General features: G+C 54.0%; 1 protein-coding gene across 4 annotated transcripts; it reads left to right on the top strand.

The window, feature by feature from the left end:
* MSI1 (musashi RNA binding protein 1) lies at window positions 1-22,888 on the top strand. 4 transcript variants are annotated; one of them, XM_043557766.1, is made up of 15 exons: window positions 2-124; window positions 294-334; window positions 897-978; window positions 1,077-1,161; window positions 4,045-4,086; window positions 5,630-5,722; window positions 9,357-9,405; window positions 10,603-10,685; window positions 11,142-11,259; window positions 14,022-14,102; window positions 15,394-15,450; window positions 18,531-18,599; window positions 19,379-19,533; window positions 19,930-19,993; window positions 21,101-22,888. In XM_043557766.1, exons 1-14 carry the CDS (start codon window positions 66-68, stop codon window positions 19,969-19,971), a joined length of 1,056 nt encoding a protein of 351 aa, XP_043413701.1. In that variant the 5' UTR covers window positions 2-65; the 3' UTR covers window positions 19,972-19,993; window positions 21,101-22,888. The 4 variants fall into 4 exon arrangements, with proteins under 4 accessions (XP_043413703.1, XP_043413702.1, XP_043413701.1 ...); XM_043557765.1 differs by having other exon boundaries at window positions 19,346-19,533; XM_043557768.1 differs by lacking the exon at window positions 15,394-15,450 and having other exon boundaries at window positions 1-124.
* Window positions 22,889-23,733: the final 845 nt, after the last annotated feature.

Here is a 23,733-nt window from a genome sequence, read left to right as displayed (position 1 = left end):
CGCGCCGAGCGCTGCCGCCGCCGCCGCCGCCGCCGCTCCGCTGCCCGCGCCGCCCGCGGCTCCCGATGGAGACTGACGCGCCCCAGCCCGGCCTCGCCTCCCCGGACTCGCCGCACGACCCCTGGTACGGCCCGGCCCGGCCCGGCCCGGCCTGCCCGGCCCGCGCCCGCCCCGGCCCCGCCAACATGGCCGATCCGGGTCGGGCCGGGCCTCCCCGGGGCCCGGGCCCGCGCCCCCTGCGCCCTGGCGCCCGGCGCTCACGCGGGCCCTTTGTGTCTCTCCTCCTCCCGCAGCAAGATGTTCATCGGGGGACTCAGTTGGCAGACTACGCAGGGTGAGCGAGCCCGGGAGCGCCAGCCGGCCAGGCAGGGCACCCTGGACCCCCCGGCGCCCCGGAACCGGACACCCCAGCCCGGCCCTGCGCCCTGCTGACCCCGGGCGCCCCCGCGCCCTCTTTCGCGCCCCGCCCGGGGACCCCAAGAGCGCAGGGCGATCGGCGTGCGCGCACGGCCCAGCGGGTGGAGGGGAGGAGATGAGGGGTTCAGGGGGCATCGGGGGGTGGGCTGGGCCCCCGGGACCCGCCGGCGGCAGCGCCAACTCCGCTCGCACCTGCGGCTCAAACTTTTGTGAGGCGGCTCCCGGAGCGGCGGGAACCCGGCCGGAGCCGTCCCCCCTCCAGCCCAGCTCGGCCCTCGTCTTCCTGGAGCCCCCGTGGGCGCCAGGAGGCTCCACGGGAGCCGGGTGAGGGCTTGGAGGTGGGGGGGGCAGTGGAGAGCGCGCAGGCTGCTCGGCGCGGGGGCGGCCGGGCCGTGGCGGGGTCACCGGGGGCAAAGGACGGGGGAGGGGGGGAAGGGCGCGGGGCCCGAGCTGGTCCGAAGGCGGGTGTGTGGTTACAGAAGGGCTGCGCGAATACTTCGGCCAGTTCGGGGAGGTGAAGGAGTGTCTGGTGATGCGGGACCCTCTGACCAAGAGATCCAGGTGAGCCCCTCACCCCCTCCTCCTGCTCCCGGCTCGCCCCCCTCCACCGCCACTCACTGCCTTGTAACCATCTGCCTCTCCCTCACTACGGCGCGCAGGGGTTTCGGCTTCGTCACTTTCATGGACCAGGCGGGGGTGGATAAAGTGCTGGCGCAATCGCGGCACGAGCTCGACTCCAAAACAGTGAGTGGCCCTCAGGGCTTCGGGGGTCCTTTGGGAGAGGGAGGCCGCCGGAGGAGAGGGTCAGGTCTCTCCCCAGGGGACAGTTGGACGGGGTCCTTAAGGAAAGAGGGAGTTTTCTGAGTAGAAGGGCTGCCAAGCTCTGAAACTTTGTCACTAGAGTCGGGGGGGAGAGGGAGGAGAAAAACCCCAGGCCTCCGGTGAGATGCTATATCCCCCAGCCTCTCCCTGTACCTACTAATCTTGATGCCTCACAGAGCAGCTTGGGGTGGGGCTAGGTCCCTCCCCTAGCCCAAATTGGGTGAGTCAGGGTTGCAGTGACCCACCCCGTGGCTTCTCTGGACTCTAACTAGTATTTGGCTCCCCACCACCACCGATCCGAACCAATGGCAAAGCATCACTGAATCCCCCCTCCCTCTCCCCCCCACTCCTTTGGTCTATGAGCTCCCCGCTTTGTGTGGAAGACGTGAACCTGCTTTGCCCAGGAAGGGATTTATGAGGAGGGAACTGGCTTGCCTGGAAACAGCCCTTCTGAGGGCTGGATTTGAGGAGAAGCTGCTTTTTTGGCATTCAAACTCCTAAAACATTTTACTGCTGTCCCACCGCTCCCCAATGTCTTGGGCCCTCCAGGGGGCGCTGGCCCAGGCCCCTGCTCTAGGGGAGAAGGAAAAGGAGGAAGTCCGAGGAGGGGTTACTCTGTGATGGGGTGACCCGAGGCCAGGGGACCGGGACAGTGTGATCTCTCTCCACACTCCCCCACTGTCCTCCAGCCCTGGGCCTCCCTGTGCTTGGGTCAGTCACTGGCTCCTGTTTACCTGCAACAATAGCTGGTTGTGCCCAAGAATTTGCTAAATTACCGCCTGTCCCCAGCTCCTGTTATCTCTGCCCAGTGGCTCCCACTCCTGCTTGCAGTAATGAGCAAATGAGGCCAGGCCTCAACTTTGCCGGCTCTGAAAGGATCTTCTTGGCGCAGACTGAGTGACCCAAGCTGGGAATGGAGAGACAGTGGCCTATTGTTTTTGGTGATTATCTGCCATCAAGCTGCCAGTTCTCCTACCATCCCCTGTCCTCAGAATGCACTGATGGCTTCTGCAGCGCTCAGGAAGCTGAGATTCAGGGACTGGGTCTGGGGGCAGGGTGGGGTCATGGAAGATTGATAAGAGAGAAGGGGGAAGGAGGGTGTGATGGGCATCCTTCTGAGGTTTGGGACTCAAAAAGGCAAGGGCTTTGTGTTTGGCATTCTCTGGCCTGGGAGAGAGGGGTGGGGAGGGAGGTTTATTGTGGGGAGTCTATTTTGGGTTCTGACTTTCACCTTTTATTTACTTGTTGGGTTTTATTTATGTTGCCAGCTGTGAGTCAGAGTGGAGGTGGGGTGTGTCAGGGATCGGGTGTGCGTAGGTCTGTGAGACGTGGCTTGGGTACCATCTCCCCATCAGGGTCTGTACAGGGGGACTGTTTGAGGTGCTCTGGTGGCTGGGGAGGCTGCTTCCAGGAGAAAAAGAAGGATGAAAATGTCCGTAGAGGTATGAAATCACACCTGCAGACAGGGGAAATGGGCAGTTGTGATTTTTCCTGGAGCCCAGTGGAACTTTGGGAGAGAGACGGCATTGCCCCAGCATGGATTTTAGAGGCTCCTTCTCTGTGGGCAGATCCACTGGAGAGCCCAGAGGAGGCTGGTCCCTGGTTCATGCCATTCAGGCAGAGAGGAACCAGAGCCGGTTGCTTAGAACGAGGCTGAGTTTTGAACAGAAGGAACTTTGGGAAAAGATGGATCTTCCCTGCGATTGGCTGGTGAACTTCTGAGTGGTATCCACCCATGTGGGTGGCAAGAAGCTCTGGAATGACCAGGCCCCATAGGTCCTGCCTTGATCACAATGTCTTGTGGCCTGGCTTCTGCTGTTTATCAGTGTGAGTATATACCCAGGAGCACCCAGGTGCATCTTGCTTTTCTCCTTTGGTTGTTCACAGCCAAGGGCAAAGGTGGCCCGCTGGTAATAGCACCTTTGTTTGCGCAATGAAGGGCAGTTCACAAAGGGCCGCTTTCACCCATGTTATCTCATTTGATTCCCTATGGCTGCCCCTGGGAAAAGTGGGTGTGATTATCCCCACTTTGCAGATGAGGGAACTGAGGCTCAGAGGGGTGAGCAAGTTACCAAGATCACAGGCTTGGCCGGGGCTCAAAGTTTCTGACTGAGTCCAAGTCCCGTGCCCTTGTGCGTCACCAAAGCCTGTGTTCTGATTCACCCCAAGCCTGGCTGCATTATCAAGGAGCTGTTTGCTTGCAGCCTCGAAGAAGGCTGTTAGATGTCAGTAGTATTGGGGAAACAGAACTGAGTCCATTCCTGGTGATTTATGAACTCTTCTCTTGAACCAAAGAGTATTTCCACCCACTAGGCTTCCAAAGTCTGGATTACATGCCTCACCTAGACTGGTATCATCTGTGTGAAGTCGGTTAGGTGAGGAAGGCCCTTGAATACCTGGTGCTTGAAGAAGTAAGACTTTGCTTACTTTGTTGGGGTTCCTGCTGTGAGCTAGACACCTTGCCAGGTGCTTTGTAAGCATGATCTCAAGTAGTCTGCAGACGACCCCTTTGAGGTGGGTGTTACTATTTGTCCATTTTGCAGGTGAGCTTGGCCCTGAGGCTCAGAGAGGTTAAGTAACTTGCCCAACGTCTCACAGCTGGGACAGCTGTGGGATTTGAACCCAGGAGCCTGGCACTGGGGCCTAACTGCTTAACGACTACACTTTTCTGCCAGAGGCTGTGGCGATTTCTGTCCTGTGTCATCCTGTGTCCTGGGATGAGAGAAGTCCACAGGGCTGAAGGCTGTGTGGTCACCCATCTAAACTGTGATAACCAAGCCCCTTTACCTCTCCCTTCTCTTTCAGATTGATCCCAAGGTGGCCTTTCCTCGGCGAGCACAGCCTAAGGTAGGTATGTCCATGTCTGGGAGGAGCTGTGTTACTACGGGCAGTGATTTTCCCAGCATTCTCTCCTATGGGAGATGCTTCTGGAACCTTCATTTGGAGTGTTATGGGAATAGACTGGGATGGGAGGAGGGAGGATTCTTAATGTCCTTCACTCTGTGGATTGAAGACATCCTGCATCTTTCCATCTGTGCTCAGGGGTGGACTGAGAGGGGGCTGCATGTGTTGGGAGAAGGAGGAACCCCTCAGGGGATTCATTGTCCTGTATTTGAAGCCAGTACTCTGTGGACCCTGAGTCGAATTCTGACCTCATAGATCACAGCCTCTAAACCCAATGCCCCTGGGGAGGTCAAACCCAGGACAAACACCCCCTGAGGCTTAGCTAGAGTCAGGCCAGGGAGCTATCTCTGACCCCCCCTCCCCATCACCTTTCTGTCTCTGGGGGTTCGGTGTGTTCAGCTTGCAGAGGGGGAAGGGACCATGAGGTTGGTTACCTGTTGTCTTTCAACTTGGGTGAGTGGCTGCCCTCCCTGTGCTTTCTTTACCTAGTGCTGTGGCGAGTTCTTTTGGGTGTATGGAAAACAGCATTCTGAGCAGTTGAGCAATATAGCATTCAAAACTTTTGGTGCAGGGTAAGGGCCCAAGATTTTATTCCAGGTCCCAAGGCAACTAGCCAGATCTTAATTTTTAAATGGCTAAATATAGGGGACAGGAAGGAAGGCTGATTACAGTACAGGGAGCCAAGGACCCCTGAGTCTGCTGACTTAACTTGTGTCCTAGGACTAGGTTCCTCTCCAGAAGATCTCAGTTTCCCCATTTACAAGGGGGTTGGCAGGAGCCAGGATGCTGCCCAGCTCCTGTCACAGCAAAGGAAGAGGGACAGGTTTTAGGAGACAGGAAGGGGACATCTCTGGAAGGGTCCAGCAGAGGGCCTGAAAGCAATTATGGAGCAGGTATTCGAAGGAAGCCGCACCAGGGAGCACATGGTCGGAATTGGGTTAATTCCATTAAGCAGTTTGGTGACAGAAGGTGCTTTAGTGTTAGGATGGGGCTGGGAATTGCTGTGGATTAGCCATGCGCTCCTGGGGTAATTAGGACCATGTGTTCTTCCTAAAACAGGGCTGGGGCCACAGGGCTGCCGGAGGTTGGGTTGGGAGGAGGTTGATGAGGAAAATGTCGGCATTGAGTTCAGGGGAACCCTGTGATGGGCCTCAGTCTCTCCCAGGGGTGCTGGTGGGGTCTCTGAGTTACACTGTGGGTCTGGGTCACTAACCCATCCCCTTGGTTCTTACAGAAGGCATTTTCCCCTACACAGACTCCAGGGAGGGAGGCACACTCAAGTCAGCCAGGGTGTGGGGTGCACAGCTGCCCATGACAGGCCTAGAGGCGGGGGTCCAAGGGGGAGCTCGTTGGGCGGGGGCTTCCGAGTCGCTAGGGCCACAGAGAGCTTGTCAGCTGGCGCCCTGGCAGGAGGGCTCGAGCCCCTGCTGGTGGCAGTAGGCCACAGGACTCAGATGCCCACTTTCTCATTCCCTCCCCCTAACAGATGGTGACTCGAACGAAGAAGATCTTTGTGGGGGGGCTATCAGTGAACACCACGGTGGAAGATGTGAAGCAGTATTTTGAGCAGTTCGGGAAGGTGGGTCAAAACTGGGGGTGCCTGCTGGGGGTGTTTTCGGGGGCTGTGGAAGCCCTGTAGAATTGGTCAGTATCAAGCAGAGTCCAGCCAGGTCATTCCAGTCCCTGCAAAAGGTGAAAAGGCGGCCGGGTCCTTTTTGTGGGTGAGCCCAGGCCAACCCACAGTCCAGGCATCTGTCCTATCTGTGGGCCTCAGCCTCTGGATGCATCCCCAGGGAGAGAAGCCACATAGTAGCTGTCTCTGTGGTTGCCCTTCCCCTGTGTTTTTCTCTTGCTTATCTTCATTCTCCCAAGGGAGGCTGCTCTCCCCTAGCCAGTTCAATCCAGTCACCCCTTGGCCTCCTGGGAGTTTGCACCTGTCCAGGCCACGGGCGGTTGCACCTTCCCCCACTCCTTCCTGGTAAGGATGATAAGGAGGCAATAAATACGACTCCCAATTGCACTCAGCACCCTGCTTGCACAGGTGGGAGCTGGGGGAGGTGCTGATCCCCTAGCTATTTGGAGGGAGACTGAGGAGAGCACCCTAAATTTCTGATCAGGCCCAGCAGATTGGCTCTCAGCTCTGAGGTGCATTGAGCTTAAATTTCTGGATCGTTTAGTTTACGAAGGAGATGTGGCATCATCAGACAATAGGGTGTCCCCAGAAAGGTGAGTAATGTGAACATCAAGGTCCCATGGGGATATGACCAAGAGGGGGCCAAGTTTTAAGTCTAGGGGTGAAGGGGGGCTGCTGTGCTTAGTGTCAGGGTCCCTGGTCTTCTCTTACATGAGATGGGCTACGGGCTGTGTCTCTACCTTGCTATCAAGGCATTTTTCAGTTGCCTGTTAGGCAAAGGGCAGAGGAGAACCGCCCCTTGGAAATGGGATGTGAGCTAGGAACTGGGTGGGTTTCCAGGGCCCGGTCTCCAGGGGAGAAGGGGAGAGGGTGGGAAGCCCCCTGGCCAGCGGATGCTGCAGGCGTGGGGGCCACAGGCCTAGGCTCAGGCGCCTCCGTGGGGACCGGGGTACAGGACTGAGGGCAGGTCGGCGGCCTGGGCCCCAGAGGGAAGGGCGCTCCTGGGAAGCAGCAGGCCCGCTCGGCTCCGGCGGGGTGTCTTTGTGTCTGAGCGCCGAGCATTAGAGCTCGCACTAATCTGATCCAGCAGCTGTGATTGGAGGCCGCCTGCCCCCGGGGCCGGCGTTGCCATGGCAACCGGGCCCCAGGAGAAGCCGTCAGCGGCCGCGTCTTTTGTTCGGGCCTAAATCGGCGTTGGCATGTGAAACCGGCCCGGGGAGGCCAGGGGGAGCCGGAGAATAGGCTGCCAGGGAGCGAGGGGGACAGCCGGGAATGCCAAGGGCCCCGCGGCGGGGGGCCCCCCGCCCGGATCGAGGGGCCGCCGCCGAGGGGGGAACAATGGTCAGCCGCCATGGCTGCCACTCAGGCTTAGCGGCCGCCGAACTTGGCGGCTCCCACTGGTCAGCAGGCCTCGGCCGCCTCCCCTCCCCCTGCCGGAGCCCCCCTGCCCCCGGGTTCCCATGGAGACCAAAGCCTATTAAGGACACTGGGCTGGGAGCCTCCCTCCCCTCAGCTGGCCCCAGGAGGGGACACCAGTGGGGGTCCCTGGACCCCCAGCCACTTTCCTTGCTCCTTGCCCTGGCCTCAACCCCACTGCCCCACTAGGGGTCTGTCCAGCCAAGGCCCGAGTTGAAGGTTCTAGGGGGCCAGGAGTGGTGGAGTTGGAAGTTGGGTGGAGGAAGGCGAGAAGGGCAGTGGATTTGGGCTGAATCAGTTTGTGGGTCAGGCAGGAACTCAAAGCTGTGGGATTAGGGAAGAGGGTGTGGCTTTTACTCATTCATTAATTCAAAAAATAATTACTGAGCACAAGTCAGGGTGCTCCATAGGATGGTCATCACCATAACTGACACATACTGTCCTCATGGTGCCTTCAAAGCAAGGGGTGTTGGGCTGCTTGCTCTCTTGCTTTGCTTCTCCCCTATGTGACTGTAGGCAAGCCCCTCCATAAAAAGGTAATAATAGCTGTTATTTATTAAGCATTTACTGCAACCAGGTACTGTGAGTTAGTGTGACAGTGCTGTCATTTAACTCCTCCATACAATTGATAAACACCGTTATGCCCACTTTACAGATGAGGTAACCTGAATATGGAGACATAAAGCCACCAGCCCAAGGTTCCCCAACCAGCAAATGTAGGATCTTGGGTTCCATTCCAGCCTGTCCTACTTAAAGCCTGTATTTTTATCACAACTCTCTCTCCTTTTTGGATTTCTCTCTTCTATTGTTTAAGCAAGGGGGTGGGGAAGATGTGCTGAGCCCAAAGTGTCTGCGCAGCTTGGACAGTGAGGCTGGTTTGGGATTGGGACTCAGCGTGCATCCATAAGGGTGGGAGTGAGAATGGCACTCCGCTGCAGGCCCCTGGAGCAGAAAGCTTTTTGGGAGGGAGGTGTCATTTCCCTTTGAGATTCTCCAGGGGCCCAGGAGCCTCCTGGCTTAGTGGGGTCCTGGTTCTCCCAGAGGGACTTCGGAGGCCTGGTGTGGCTTGGTGCCTAAGGAGAGCTAGAGGACCACCCTGTTCAGGGGCTGCCCTTGCCACTTAAGCAAGGAAGATGACAGGCTGGAAAGAGAGCCACGGAGGGAGAGTCGGGGAGAGACTGTACCCCATGGCTTCAGGAAGTTTTCCTTCATCCCTCGGGTGGGTGATCATTTGGGGGAAGGTCAGCAGCTGAAGTGGGCTGTGTGTGTGGGTGGGGGGAGGGTATCAGAAGCAGCCCTTGATTTCCACCAAGGACAAATCAGACCTTAGCTTAACCCCATGAGGTGGCTGACATTGGCTGAAGAATTAAGAGGACAGGGGGGAAGCACCAGATGTAGGCAAAGGGAGGGAGATGGGACTGTGGGAGGGAAGCTCAGGCCTTTGGCTATCCACGTATCCAAGGGATTGCCTTGAGGGAGCAACAAGAAGAGGAGACTGAGGTGCAAGGGACTGGGAATCATGTAGACCATCCCCTTTCCTCAGCCCCCTGCCCCTCCCCCAGTCAGTGGGAGGCAAGCAGCCCAGGCACTGAACTCTACTTGCTTTAATTACACCCTCTAGCAAAAGGAAACCTCAATTAAAGGAAAAGATCTGTACCAGGAGAGGGGAGTCAAGTCTGGCTGTAGTGGCTGCTGTCCTCCTGGCCTTTTGCAGAAAGGGAAGAGGCTTTCATTTCCCTGTTTTTATCTTGCTCCCATGTTTCCTTCTTTAGCACCCACTCCGTGCCTCCTTCTTCCAGGCTTGGTCTAGGATTTGCTGTGTGACCTTGGGCAGGTGACTTCACCTCTCTGAGCCCATTTCCTTATCTACAAAATGAGAATCTTACATTGCAGGGACTGTAGAGAGTCTGATGGGGCAAAGTGTCAGGCAGGTATTTGGTGTTTCGTATTTGCAGGCTGATCCTTTGAGAATCTGGTGGTTGAATGGGAGGTGCCTTGGCATTCAGTTGGGGTGTGTGGATGGAAAGCGGTCCCCTGCGCAGGGAACAGGTTTAAGATAAAGCCTAGCCTGGGCAAGAGGGGAGTGGGTGTGGGAACCCCTCCTGCTGGGTTGTGGCAGGTCCCCTGGTATCTGGTGGGTCCACCATGGCAGGCTCTGTTTCAGGTGGACGATGCCATGTTGATGTTTGACAAAACCACCAACCGGCACCGAGGTGAGTATGGCCCCCTCCCCCTTTCCAGGCCAGGCTGGGGGCCTGTGGTCAGCCAGGGGGCTGCAGGTCACAGCTGCCCTTTCATCTTGCCTCCTGACATCCTATCCCCAAGGATCTGCATCCTCTCCCGGGCCTGGCCTTACAGAAGGCTTTTGTCCCGCCGTTTCCTGTGCTAGAAACTTGCCCAATTGCAGACACCCGAGAGGAGCAGAGGAGCAACCTCCCCCCTTCCAAACTGAGTCCTCCACCCCCGCCCCAGCCAGTGTCTGCCCAGCCAGTGTCTGCTGGGCTTACCTTGTCCCTGGTAACCAGAGCTTAGGCTGGGCAGCTCCAGGGTCAGGCCGACTCCACAGCCCTGGGCGGTCTGCTCCTGCTCCTGTCTCCCACCCCCACCCACGAGCTGAGCCCAGCTCCCGACCCTCCCCCTTCCCCCCCCCCCCCACTCCCCCCCCAACCTGTGAGCATCTGGGCCACAGTGTGCATTGCCTGGTTGTTTTTCTCCCAAGGGCCTTGCCTTCTGAGAAATCCCATTACAACCCCTGGGGCCTCCCCAGGAGGAGGTGGGGTTGTTTCTCTGGTTGCTCTGGGGCTTTGGGTGTATTAGCCTGTTTGGGGATTGAGGTATGTGCTGGTGTGTGTGTGTATGTTGTACGTTTGTACCTGTGCGTGTGAGGGTGTCTACGTCTGAATATTTATATGTGCCTGGTTTGTCATGATAACTATCCACATGTAGGGGGGCCTTCGTGAGCACTGCCGAGTATTTGTGGGGCAGATGGGTACCGAGGTTTACGTGTGTGTGTGCGCCTCTATGTCATGTATATGTGTGACTGTACAAACATATGTTTGGGTGTGCACACTTTTATGGAAACGTAAATAAGTGTTTGTGTGTGTTCTTTCTTCCTTCTTCGGAAAGCACCTGAGAAAGAAAAGGCATGCTGAGTGTATTTTCATCACTGCTATAATGTTTTCTAATTTGCTGTGTGACCTCGGGCAAGTCACTTCACTTTGCTGAGCCTTGGCTTTCGAGTGTGTAATTGGGGAGCTAGGAATCCTGTCTCAGCGGGTGGGTAGTTGAGAGGTTCCCAGGCTTTTGTTAACTCTCAGGAATTTGGCCTGTGAGAGCAGTGGTAGTGTTGATATGACTCAGGCTGGGTTTTGACCACAAACCCTGTTTTTGTCCCTGCCTTTGCCCTCTAGGGTTCGGGTTTGTCACATTTGAGAGTGAGGACATCGTGGAGAAAGTGTGTGAGATCCACTTCCATGAAATCAACAACAAAATGGTGAGGGGGGATTGGATGGGTGGAGGTGCAGAGAGGAGACAGGATGCTCGGAGGTTCTGGAGGCAGGCAGAGGGGCCTCACGGTCAGTGGGGCACAGCCAGCTCTCCCACCCTCTGAAAATCTGGACAGGAAGCCAGTGTCTCATGGTGGTTAAAAAGCACGGCTGGTGGAGTCAGAGAGACCTGGATTAACATCCTCACTCTGCCACTTGTTAGTCTAATCATTAGGCAGATGACTTCCCCGCTCTGAACCTCAGTTTCCACAACCGTCAAATGAGAGTGGCAATACTACCTCCATTCTGGGGTTGGTGTAAGCTACTACTGCGTGCAAAGCCATTTACATAACCTCTAGCAGCTAGCGAGCACTCCATAAGTGGGAACTATGAAGTTAATGATAAGGAGGCCTGCCAGGGAACAAGGACCATCAGGAGGAACTGACCATCAGGTCTCATTGCAGGTGGAATGTAAGAAAGCTCAGCCAAAAGAGGTGATGTCGCCGACGGGCTCAGCCCGGGGGAGGTCCCGAGTCATGCCCTATGGAATGGACGCCTTCATGCTGGGCATCGGCATGCTGGGTATGTGCTAGGCCTGCACCTGTGGTTGCTTCCTGCCCGGAACTGCTCCCAGGGCTACCGGTGGTGGGGGCGGGAGGGGGGGGGGTTGGTGACGCGTAGGTGTCGCATCTCCTCTGTGGTCGGCCCTCCTGTATGAGTCATTGGGCGGGAGTGAGGACCAAGGAGCTCAAGTCTTGGAGCCAACCCAGGGTGGGGTGATTTGGTTATGGGGTGCTGCCCTCTAGTGGTAGCCAGAAAGTGGTCCTTATTAATTGATCCTTCTGTCCATCTGTCCATTTGTTCATCCATCCATCTTTCCAGTAGTTATTGAGTGACTATAAATGCTGGGAACTATGCCAGAAAATACAACAGTGACTTTCCTTGGAGTTTTGTGGTCTGGTAGGGAAAATAAACTAAGAATATAAATAAATAGGGTTAGGATGGAGAAGTATAGGGTGCCAAGAGAGCATGGTCATAGAGAACTTGACCAAGATTTGGAGAAGCCAGAAAGGAAGTTACATTGAAGCTGAGTCTGTGGGTTGGGTAGGTGCTAGTTATAGGAGGTCAGGGAAGAAGGGAAGGGTAAAGTGTTCCAGGCAGAGGGAACAGTATTTACAAAGACCCAAAGACTTTTGGGAAGGCAAAAAAAGAAGGTGGCTGCTCCTTGTTCATTCAACTAATATTTATTGAGCAGATTGTGAGAGGCAGGACCTGCCCTCCTGGGCTTCCCTGTCAAGTGGGAGACAGGAGTCAATAGGCAATGATACCACACAGTGCTTGGAGGCTGTGGGAGGCCCAAGGAGGCACACTAACCCACCTGGTGGTCAGGCAGGCAGGCTCCCTGGAGTAAGTGCAGGTTGCCAGGAGCCTGGGAAGTTGAGCGGGGGTCAGCAGTGCTTGGGGCCTACAACTGAGGGTGGAAAATCTGAGCTGGGCCTCCCAGGAAGCTCACAGTCTCCCTGGAGAGACAAGATGTGGACACACAGAAAGAGAACAGTACAAAGGAGTCTTTTTGCCAGGTATGGGGGGAGGGGTGCTCTGGGGATGCAGCGGAGGGGGCATGGTATGGGCTAGAGGGTCAACAGGTAGAGTAGGTGAGGAGAGTACCCTCCAAATGGGGCACTGTCTTCTCTTGAAGTTTTCTTTTAACTTTTTATTTGGAAGTAATTTCATACTTTCAGAAGAGTTGCAAAAATAAAATAGTACAAAGAGTATCCATATGCCTTTGACTGGATTCACCTGTTAATTTTATACCCCATTTGCTTTATCATTTACTGTCTATGTGTGTGTGTGTATGTGCATGTGTGTATATATATACATGCATATATACATACACACATACAACACACTTGTGATTTTCCACTGAATCATTTGAGATTAAGTTACATGCATTATGGCTATAGCCCTTTACCCTTAAATACTTCAGTGTGTATTTTCTTTTTTTTTTAATGTTTATTTATTTTTGAGAGAGAGTGAGACAGAATGTGAACAGGGGAGGGGCAGAGAGAGAGGGAGACACAGAATCCAAAGCAGGCTCCAGGCTCTGAGCTGTCAGCACAGAGCCGGATGCGGGGCTTGAACTCACGAACCGTGAGATCATGACCTGAGCCGAAGTCGGATGCCTAACCAACTGAGCCACCCAGGTGCCCCTTTCAGTGTGTATTTTCTAAAACTAGGGGTATTTTTTTTTTTCATGAAGCCACATTATATCCAGCTCATACATTTACGTTGATACAGTATTTTAATCTATTTTCCAGTTTTATCTGTTGACCTAATAATGTTCTTTATAACATAGTTTTGCTCTCTCAAATAAGATCCAGGCTAGAATCAGCTATTGCACTTAGTTGTCCCATCTCTTTAACCTCCTTTGGTCTGGAACACTGAAACTGTTTTCTTTTCAAGGTAATTCATTAGCTGGTTTCACCTCCTTTAAAAAATAACAACAAAAAAAAGTGACACTGGTGGTTAAGAGACTTGGAACCAGTTAGCTCTGAATGTGAATCCCAGTTACACTATTGTTATTCACTCTTATCACTCGCTGTTACTCGCTATATGATTTTTCTTGTAAAGCTGCACATATTTATTAGATGCATACAAGTAGCAGGCACCAGGAACTTGTCCTGGAGATACTACAGAAATAAAAAAGATGGGGGAAGACAGAAAATCAGCTCTTAGAAAACCCTGGGGATGAGTTCAGATAATGATCATTGGTGCTATCGGAAAATAGATAAATATTGCAACTGATGGGAGGGAGGACTCTTGTGGAATGACCTCTCCAAGGAGGTGACATATGAGCTGAGACTTGCACAATGACAAGGACACAGTCATGGGAAGACCTGGGAGAAGCGTGTGTGCTCCAGGCAGAGGAAAGAGTATGTGCAAAGGCCCTGAGGTGGGAAGGAGCTTGGTAGATTTGAGAAAGAGTAGAGAGGCAAATGTGACTGGAGAAGATTGTAGATGAGGAGAGGAAGAAGGCAGGAGCCAGAGCACAAAGCATCTTGGTACGGATTTGGATTATTCTTAGCCAATGTGTCACCTCTCTGAGCCTCAGTTTCCCTGTTTGTAAAATGGGTCTCCTAATAATACCAGCCTCTTAGGATTCCTGTGAGGCTTAAGGAGAGGATATGGTATGCAATGGTAAGCACACTTGTGTTTGGTAAATGTGACTGACTGTTACTTGTGATACAAGGTGGGGAAGGAAGAGGATGGCTCAGATCCTTCTCCTCTGAGCAGGGTCTGAGCAGTACGTGAGGCATCTGACACTAGCCCACTTGCCCTATCAGGTTACCCTGGTTTCCAAGCCACAACCTACGCCAGCCGGAGTTATACAGGCCTCGCCCCTGGCTACACCTACCAGTTCCCCGGTAAGTCCTTCTTGGTGTCTCTCTGCCACCAGCATGTCCCCGGTTCCCGGGCAGTCTGACTCCTCAGGGCGGTGTCTGGGGGTGCATGGCTGGGGGTGGGGGTGGTCTGCCTGCTGGAGGCTTGGAAGGAAGGGCATGTCTGAGGAAGGAGCACCTCTCCCCACCCATCCCCTCCTCACCCCTTCCCCAGAAGCTGGGGGCTCCCCCACCCCCACCCCACCTGGTCTTGCATGGCACGATTCTCTCCCAGGCTCATCTCTGCCTGCCTCTTGCCTTTCTCTCCTCCTCACCCCGTCCTGAGTTGCCACTTCCACCAGAGAAGGCATCAGACTCATGGTGGAGGCCTCCCTGAGGGCCGATGCCGGCTGTGTCTTCATGGACATGCCTATAATGACCACGTGCTACGCTGAGCTCCTTCAAGGCCAGCAAGACCTTTTGCGACCCTGAATGCTGAAAAACAATTTAAAAGCCTGACGATCACCACCCTCATTTGTAATTCAAAATAAAAATAACACTAGACCTTAGAATAAGTGGCAGGAAGCCCAACAAAGTTCTGAATTTTGCCATGATAACTATTCAACGTTGTTTTCTTTGAAATATCAGATATCAAATTTTTGCAAGCTTCTTTTTTTTTTTTTCCTGGCCTTATTTTTTTTAGAGGGTCCCTCAGCATTTGCATTCTTTGCCTTTCAGGCTGTCTAGCTTAGAGTCCTTTCTGTACATTATGTTGTCTAAGCCTGACAACACTCTCGTTGGGGAAGGGTGATCATCCTCCTTTAACAGTTGAGGAAATGGTCTCAGAGAGCAAAAGTGACTTGCTAAGAAGGCCCACCTAGAAAGTGGTGGAGCTGGGAACCCAACCTGAGCCTGACCTGCTCTAGGGTCATTGTTTTTTATCAGTGCTGCCTCCCCAGCTCCTCCCCCTAAAAACAAAAACAGAAACAAACAACAACAACAACAACAACAACAACAACAATAGTAAAAGAGGAGGATTCTGGAAGGTGTTTTGGTGCAATGTCAAATCTTTTAAGAAACACCAGAACGGAAGCTCCGGCATTGCCCCGTGGCCAGGGTGTAGGGGGCAACTCTGCCTACTCTCTCTCTCTCTGTCTCTCCTCTGTGTCTTCTCTACCTTTGCCTGCTGGGGACCGTGCTCTCCCCATCCCAGCTCTCGGGTCCTGTGCATGGCCTGTCCCCTACCCAGTGTCCCTGTGGGTGCATTTGTCCTCCCTGGGCCATGACCCAGGGGCCTCCCCTGTATCTTCCTAAGCTGTTTTACGTTTCATTTTAGAATTCCGTGTAGAGCGGACCCCTCTCCCGAGCGCCCCAGTCCTCCCCGAGCTTACAGGTCAGTCGCTCGGATTTCGTACACCTCACAGGCCTCATGGGGAGAAAGAGAAGGACCCAGGGATTTTCCCCGGGGAAAGCTAGTGGGACCCTCTTCTCCTGCCCACCAGCCCTCTGACTGTGGGGATACAGCAGACTCTGCCCAGGCCCTGGCCAGTCTGTGTAGCTACTTGGCCCTTAAGGGTGGGGCATAGGGCCAAGCCCAGCAGATGGAGGCAAAATCACTCATTCATCCATTTGGCAAATATTTATCTAGCGCCTCCCGTGTGCCAGGCACCAAGTAGACTCTGGGATCCAGCCGTGAAGAAGCCAGGGTCTCAAGCTCAGAGCAGAGTGGGCCGGGTGGGGACTTTGACAGACTTGTGCACATGCCTCCACTCCTTGCCAGCCGACCCTTGCCAGGACGGGATGCACACCTAGTACTTTCAGATCTCAGTTTCCAAGAGAAGCCAGAAACCCAGCTTTTGCTTTGGAATGGATTTTCCCATCATTTTCAAATGTTGGCAACAAATTCCAAATTGTTAAACCACTGCAGGCCAAATGAAACCTATTCGAGGGCCAAATACAGCCCCCGGGGCTGCCCATTTGCAACTTCTGAGCAAGTGGATGAAGGTGCTTGGCCATCAAGAACCGTTTCTCCAGCTGCAGCTTGCGCTTGGGCCAGTCAGCTCTGCTCTGGAGCAGGGGGGCCGAGTCCAAAGGGAGGGGAGGGGTATGTGCAAATGAGGTGGGCTGCAAGGGGTTTCTCTGTTCAACCTGCTTCTTTCCCCACCCCACCCTAGACTCTCCCCCCAAACCTGGCCGTGTGTGGAGGACGTGAGCATGGATGCTGCTTTAGATGAGACCTTCCTTCCAAGGGGTGCTCAGGGGTCCCTCAAAGTGGGGGGAGGGGAAAAAACAGAGGGTGAGGAAAGGGGAGGGAGTAAAGCGTCCTATAGGTGGGGGTGGTAGTGGCCCTTCCCTGAGCAGAGTTGGATTCGACCCGCGATGGGGGGTTGGAAGCGGGGGTTCCTTTCTACTCATCTAAGAGCTTTGTGTTGAAGACCTACAGTGTGGGACACTCCGCCAGGCCCTGGGGGCACAGCAGGGGCAGGACAGAGCCAGGCCCTGCTCTCACAGGACTTGCAGCCTAGAGAGGAAAACAAATACTTATATAAATGAGTAATCCTTTACAGTCGTGAAGCTCTTGCTCCCGTTGGCCACGCTGACTTTGCTTTGTGGAAATGCCTCAACAGACCAGGAACCAGACCTCAGAGCCCAGCCCCTGCCCTTAAAGAAGTGAGAAAGAAATGTCCCCTCAGCAGATAGCTTGGTGCAGGGGAAGGGGTTTCCCCTGGAGGTGTGGGGTCTGAACTTTTCTCTTGCCTTCAGGAGACATGGGTATTTTCCTTCACGCATTCAGTAGACATTTATCATGTCAGATGCTGTTCCAGGCAGTGGGGATACCACAGTGAATGAGACAGACAAGGCCCCTGCCCTCCTGGAGCTGGAGAAAGACAGCAATAAACAAGTAGACAACCAAACGAATAAAATACTTGTGGAGGGTGAGACGTTCCATGAGGAAAATAAAACAGGGAGATGTTCTAAGGCCTTGGGGCTAGGGGCAGGGCGCTGCCTTTGCTAGGATGGTCAAGGAAGGTGATGTCTGGACAAGGAGCCAACTGTATGGCTCTTAGGCAAGGTGCCTTCACAGTGTGGGAACACTGCGGTCCCAGACTTTAAGCCCCCAGACCAAAGGCCTTGCCAGGAATTTTCAGGAGCCATTTCCAGGTCCCTAGCCCCAGGTCCAGTTCCAGTTCAGGGTCAAGGTCACCAAAACAGCCCCCAGAAGGTGCGTCTTGGGATGGGAGACAAGTATTCCTGAGGGCAAACCAGCTCAGAAGATCCTGGCTCTGGGTGGGGTTGTAGCCTGAGGGGCTGCAGTGGCAGAGCCAAGCAGTAGGGGGCGCCCACCACCCCAAGCCAAGGGAGCACCAGGTTCAAGCCAATGGCTTATTTAAAAAGAGGTTCCGAAAAAAAAATAAATAAATAAAAATAAAATAAAATAAAAAGAGGTTGCACCCTCCCCCCCCCCCCGGCCAAAAAAGAAGAGGGAGGTCCCTTTTAGGGGCGCATGGCTGGCTCAGTCCATAGAGCATGCGACTCTTGACCTTGGGGTTGTGAGTTTGATCCCCTGGATGTAGAGATTTTTTTTTTTTTTATCTTAAAAAAAATAATTTAAAAAAAAGGTTCCTTTTACTCCTTTGGCAGACATTTATTAAACACTACTGTGTATAAGGCACTGTGGAGGCGGACTGGAGGTAGACAGCAAACAAGGGAATAGCAATTATCTCTGTGTCTGAAGAGGGGATCCGAGAAAAGGGGGCTAGAGGAATTGGGGGGAGGTAGTGGTCACTTCTGGCTGGGTGGTGGTCAGGGGAACCCTGAGGCAGGGAATTGGGGTGCACACAAGCTACTGAGGGCATGCTCTCAGGAGAGGGACAGTGAGGGAAACAGGACAGGCAGCAGAAGGGTTGAAGCCAAATTGTGGCCTTGACTGGAATCTGGCTTCAGCCTGATTCCACAGGCAGCTCTGGGGCACTCACCGCACCTCAGATAAGGTCCCACCTTGAGGCAGCAGGCCTGGCTTCTTGCACCCCATGTCAGTCAGTCACTGGCTGCAGTCGGCTGAGGTTGGGATGAGGGCTGTAACCTCCCGGGGACCTCTGAGCTAGGTGGCCCCATTCGGCGGCTAAGGGCACTCTCTGGAGAAGGGGGCATCGCTCAGAGCAGCTGGGGGGGGGGGTGCCCCGCCCCCACCCTCTAGTTGTTTTATGTGGTTCATATGTGTCCCTTGAGTCCAGGGGGGAAACCGAGGTTCCATCCATTACTAGGAGGCCATCCGCTCTCCTACCTTTCTCCATCCATTCCGTGGGTCAGGGCATAATTGGTGGCCCAAAGGAGTTCTTTCTGCCGCGGCACTGGCGCTGCACCGACCCTCTGAGGTGGGGTAAGGCTGGAGAGACGGCCCAGAGGGGGCCTCCGTTATCCACCTCCGTGCCTTCAGCCACCACACTGAAGTGCCCATACCTTCCCTTTTAGCCATTCCTCTCACTGCTTACGGACCAATGGCAGCAGCGGCGGCGGCAGCAGCTGTGGTTCGAGGGACAGGTAAGGCCTTCTGGGATGCAGGAAGCTGACGAGGGGTGGGCAGAGAAGTCTAGAGGGAAGGGGAGGTAGCCACTGCCACCCTTTTGCAGAGGGACTTATTCATTTGCTCCACAAACATTCGCTGAGCACATTCCTGGTGAGCCAGCCAGGAAGGGGACCCCTTGTCCTCAGCTTACAGGCTGGTGGGGGCATCAGGTTTTATTACAAAGGCAGTAAATTCTGAAGGATGATTCTGCTCTGCTGGGGGAAGTCAGGGCCTAGGAGACCTCCCAGCTGGAGCCTCTCAGGAAGGCTTCCAGGAGGAAGGGGCTCTTAACTTCTAATTTGAAGGCAAGAGGAAGAAAAGTGTCCCCCAGGGAGGTCAGTTAGCATTAGGGGGAGCACAGGAATGGGGAGTGGAGAGAAGAAGGTAGGAGAAACCAGGTCCTGGGGAGACACGGATCATTTAAGTAGTGGAGTGATGTCGCTTTTAGAAAATGCACTCAGCTGCAGCATGGGGAGAAGTCTGATGGGGCCCAAGAGGGGAGGACTGGAGGTCAGTAAGGAGGCTGCTAAATGGTCAGACAAGATGGTGGGAGTGGATGGACTTGGAGAGACCTCCAGGAAGTGGACCCACAGGCCCTGCTGGGATGTAGGGTTGAGGGAGAGGGAAGGGTGAAGTCAGGGTGGGTGGAACAGGTTTGAGGGGGTGTTGTGGGGCAACAGTGGGCGCCGCGGCTATCACCGTCTTCTTTCTGGGTTGCCAGGCTCTCACCCCTGGACGATGGCTCCCCCTCCAGGTTCAACTCCCAGCCGCACGGGGGGCTTCCTGGGGACCACAAGCCCTGGCCCCATGGCCGAGCTCTATGGGGCAGCCAACCAGGACTCGGGGGTCAGCAGTTACATCAGCGCTGCCAGCCCCGCCCCCAGCACCGGCTTCGGCCACAGTCTTGGGGTGAGTGGCTGGTCCTGGAAGACTCAGAAGTTGGAGGAGGGAGAGGCTTTGTCTTTCTGCACGGGCAGAAGGGAGCCAAGGGATGATGGATGGAAAAAGAGTGTCACCTAGGGGGAACAGTTGTGGGGGGGGGGGTCATCATTCAGTGTGCCGGGCATGAGGCTCTGGGGACATCACGCAGACTCACCATCTCTGCCCACCCAGATTCTAGCTCAGGAATGTCCTAATTTTAACCAGGGTACTGGTAATATACAGATTCCAGGCCCTACCTGCGGTGGAGATGATATGGGCAGGGCTACAGAAGGGTCCATGCTTCACCCTTGGTCGGAAGAGAGGAGCCCCGGGACCTTCTCTTCTTCCCTAAGAATCCAGGAATCAAATTTTTTTTCTTCCCAGGGCCCTTTGATTGCCACAGCTTTCACCAATGGGTACCACTGAAGCAGGAGACAGGTGGCAGGAGGTGAGGAGGTGGGTAGGGGTCGGGTGGGGGTGGCCCTGGGCAGGCTGATATGGGCAGCCCAATCTGGGCCACAGACCTTGTCCCTGCCTTAATGGAGCCCACAGTCCGGGGAGGAGACGGAACTTCCAGCAGCGGTCAATGAACCTGAAAAGCTGCTCCACCCGCTACCTAAAAAATGTAAATGAAAAACACAAGGCAACACATACTACCTATCAGGCAAAGAGTTTTTAAGATTGCTAATGCCCAACATTGATGAGGGTGTAGGGGAAGCAACGTGTAAATTGACTCAGGGTTTCCAAAGGGCGGACTGGCACTATTTATCTAGATTTTAAACATTCATGTCCTTGACCCAACAATTCCACTTCTAGGCATTTATTTGAAAAACTGCAAGGGACTGGGGCACCTGGCTATCTCAGTCAGAAGAGCATGCGACTCTTGATCTCGGATCATGAGTTCAAGCCCCACGTGGGTGTAGAGATTAAACAAAAAATTTTTTAACTGCAAAGAACTGATATGCCCATCAAAAGGAGAGTGTTTAAATAAATTAGAGCATTTGCATACAATGGAATATTACACAGCCATTAAAACAGGATACTGTCAGCAGACATGCACATCCAGAGAGTGTGAGAGAGATAACTCTGTACACACAGTCATATGAGGATACTGTGTGAACCTGGGACCTTTCCTTCCTTCCTTCCTTCCTTCCTTCCTTCCTTCCTTCCTTCCTTTGTGCATTCATTCAAACAACTAGTTATTGAGCCCTGTTTCAGGAAAGAAGGGTGTATGAGACAGATGAGTTCCCACTCTCATTCTACAGACAAAAATCAAGCGAACAAATGAGATACTTCCAAATGATGTGAGAAGGGGTTACTTCAAATTAGAGATTCAGAGAAGGTGCCTCTGAGAAGTTGGCAATAGAATAAATCCAGTCATTGAAAATCTAGGGAAAGAGCATTACGAACTGGGAACAGAGCCTGCGAAGTGTGTGAGCAAAGCTCTTCTAGGAGAGCCTACCTGTGTTCTGGGGACCCCCAAAGAGAAGCTGGGGTGGGGAGGTGGCAGGTTGCCACAGGGTCCCCGTAACCGTAACCTCCTGCTGTGTTCCAGCGCCCCAGCCTGCAGCTGACTGAGGACCACAGTGAGCCAGCGAGGGGGCGGGGACACCTCAGCCGCAGCCGCCGCCCCCTCCCCCGCAGCGACTCGGACCCGCTACTGCCTGCCCCCAACTCCCTGGGCCCGGCCCCTGCCCTGCTGCCCCGGACAGCGTCTGGCTCCCCTACTAACCTCCCTCTCTTCCGCCCTTGGCATCCCTCCCCACCTGCTCCTCTCCTGCCCGCTTTTATTTATTTTGGATTAGCCGGTTGCCCCACCCCCACCCCTCTGGTTCTCCCCTCTCAGGTCTGCGCCCCTTCCTCCCTGCCCCTCCCTATAGGACCCTCCCCCCCAGAAGGCTTTTGTATTTGTGCATAGCTAGAGTGAGGGCGGAGGGGGTCTGCTACAGGCCGCAAGCCCTACGCTTGTTTTTTATTCTGATTTCCCCTCCTTTTCTCTTTCCTTTTTTTTTTTTTTTTTAAAGAAACCGTTTTTTAAACTATTTCTAGGTTTGTGAATGTGAAGCCCCAGGCCGTAGGGGGCCAGGGGCCAGGTGCCCCCCACCAGCTGAGAACAAAATGTCTATGTGGGTGTGGGCTCCTGGCCACCTCCCTCCAGCCCTGGAAAGGAGGACAGGGTTGTGCAGGCCAGGCCAAGCCCCTGGAACCATCCCGTCCTGTATCATATGTAAATACTGTGAGGTGAAGCCCCTTCCCCTCTCTAAGACCCCTTGGGGGTGAAGGCATCGCCTCACCCCACCCGGCAAAGGTCTCCCCCTGTGTTTCTGTCTCCTCCTCAGACACCGTTACTGTAAGCTTGCAGGCCTCAACTGTGGCCAAGGCAAGCCCACTCACTCAGGCCCTAGGGGTCAAGGCCTTGGGCCTGCTCACCCCAAAAACCCAGCATGGGGGCAAGGGGTGAGGAAAGAGAAGGGCTCGCCCGGAACCACTGCTGGAAAGGAATTAACTCTCCAAAGGTCTCCCCTGCTCCCTGCCTAGGTCAGGCCTTCATGGTTTCTGCTCTGAGCCCCCCATGAGCGGGCATCAAGGGGGTACTTTGGGAAGGGGCGGACCCCAGGGGAAAGCAAAGGGCTTCTCAGGGAACCCCCACATTCTCTCACTGAAGTTTCCCACCAGGATGGTCCCATGGCCAGAGCCCCTTGGCATCCCCGAGCCCCCAAGCCCCCTTCAAAGGAAAAAGAGGCTCAGGGTCTGACTTCATGAACAGTGAGTGACCTGGCTGGCATGGCAGGGCTGAGGCCCACTTACCTGTTGTTGGCCCCCCCTCTATGTCCCTCACCCCAGGTCTGAGGCTGGGGACCTAAGCTCTCTTCCCCATCACAGTTCCCATCCCTAAAAACCCCTTTGGAGAGTTAATTGTCTGTGTGAGGTGCTTAACCTATTAGCCCTGAGAACACAAAGCAATAATCTTTGTTACTGAGATGCGCGGCTGTTCGTGGTTGTTTTTTTTTTTTTTTTTTAATGTTTCCTAATAAAAGAGAAGCTGCATTTTATTGGTTTTTATTTTTAATTTTCTACACGTTTGAGCTGAGTCATGAGAGACTCAGCTTCCTTCTCCTCCCCTTCTTGTGACCCCATCCCACCCCACTGGGCCCACCTATGGGCTCAGGGCCCTGGAATTCCGTTTTCTGATTTGTTTGGGGAATTTTTAAAAAAGATGTTACATGGTGTTTTGAAGCCAGCAAGTTACCACCCTCCGGTGTCTCTTCTCTCCACATCTGTAACTTCTTTTTCCAGGTTTTATTTTCAGTTTTAAATTCCTAATAAATTATTTGAAAACGGTGCTGGGTTTGTGAATGTCTTGCATCTCTGTGTACATTCAGGTCCAGGTACCCCAATGATACCCTGTTTTCTCTTCTGCATTTCTTCTGAAAGTCTACACTGTCCACTTGGCCCGGCTTCCATGTACAACTTCTTGACCAGCTCAAAGCTTCGTGTTGACCATGAGATACCACTTCACACCCATTAGGGTGGCCATTAAAAGGGCGGGGGCAGGAAGGGCACCTGGGTGGCTCAGTAGGTTAAGCGTCTGACTTTGGCTCAGGTCATGATCTCAAGGTTCGTGGGTTTGAGCCCCACCTCAGGCTCTGCACTACCCATGAAGAGCCTGCTTGGGATTCTCTCCCGCTCTCTCTGTCCCTCCCCTGCATGCTCTCTCTCTCTCCGTCTCTCTCAAAATAAATAAAACTTAAGAAAAAAAACAACAAAGGAGGAAATTCTCTCTTTGACAAAAAAAAAAAAAAAAAAAAAAAAAAAACCATGCTAAATGAGGGACACCTGGCTGGCTCAATGAAGCATGTGACTCTTGATCTTGGGGCTGTAGGTTCGGGCCCCACATTGGGTATAGAGATTACTTAAAACTAAAATCTTTTTTAAAAAGACATTATGGGGGCAACTGGGTGGCTCAGTTGGTTAAGAATCCGACTTTGGCTCGGGTCATGATCTCACGAAAGCATGAGTTGGAGCCCCGAGTTGGGGTCTGTGCTGACAGCTCAGAGCCTGGAGCCTGCTTCGGATGTGTCTCCCTCTCTCTCTGCCCCTCCCCTGCTCACGCTCTGTCTCCCTCTTAAAAATAAACATTAAAATTTTTTTTAAATAAAAAAAGACATTATGCTAAATTAAAGAAGC

The sequence above is a fragment of the Prionailurus bengalensis genome, chromosome D3 (genome assembly GCF_016509475.1).
Source record: "Prionailurus bengalensis isolate Pbe53 chromosome D3, Fcat_Pben_1.1_paternal_pri, whole genome shotgun sequence".
Classification (NCBI taxonomy): domain Eukaryota; kingdom Metazoa; phylum Chordata; class Mammalia; order Carnivora; family Felidae; genus Prionailurus; species Prionailurus bengalensis.
Note: the sequence above shows the minus strand (reverse complement) of the source record. Positions and strands in the feature narration are given on the sequence as shown.

Bases quoted from the DNA above. Each gene is read 5' to 3' on its own strand.
- MSI1 (XM_043557765.1), top strand. From the start codon at position 66: ATGGAGACTGACGCGCCCCAGCCCGGCCTCGCCTCCCCGGACTCGCCG. The intron at 9,406-10,602 runs GTGAGTATGGCC...TTTGCCCTCTAG, and splicing joins AACCACCAACCGGCACCGAG to GGTTCGGGTTTGTCACATTT. The intron at 15,451-18,530 runs GTCAGTCGCTCG...CTTCCCTTTTAG, and splicing joins AGTCCTCCCCGAGCTTACAG to CCATTCCTCTCACTGCTTAC.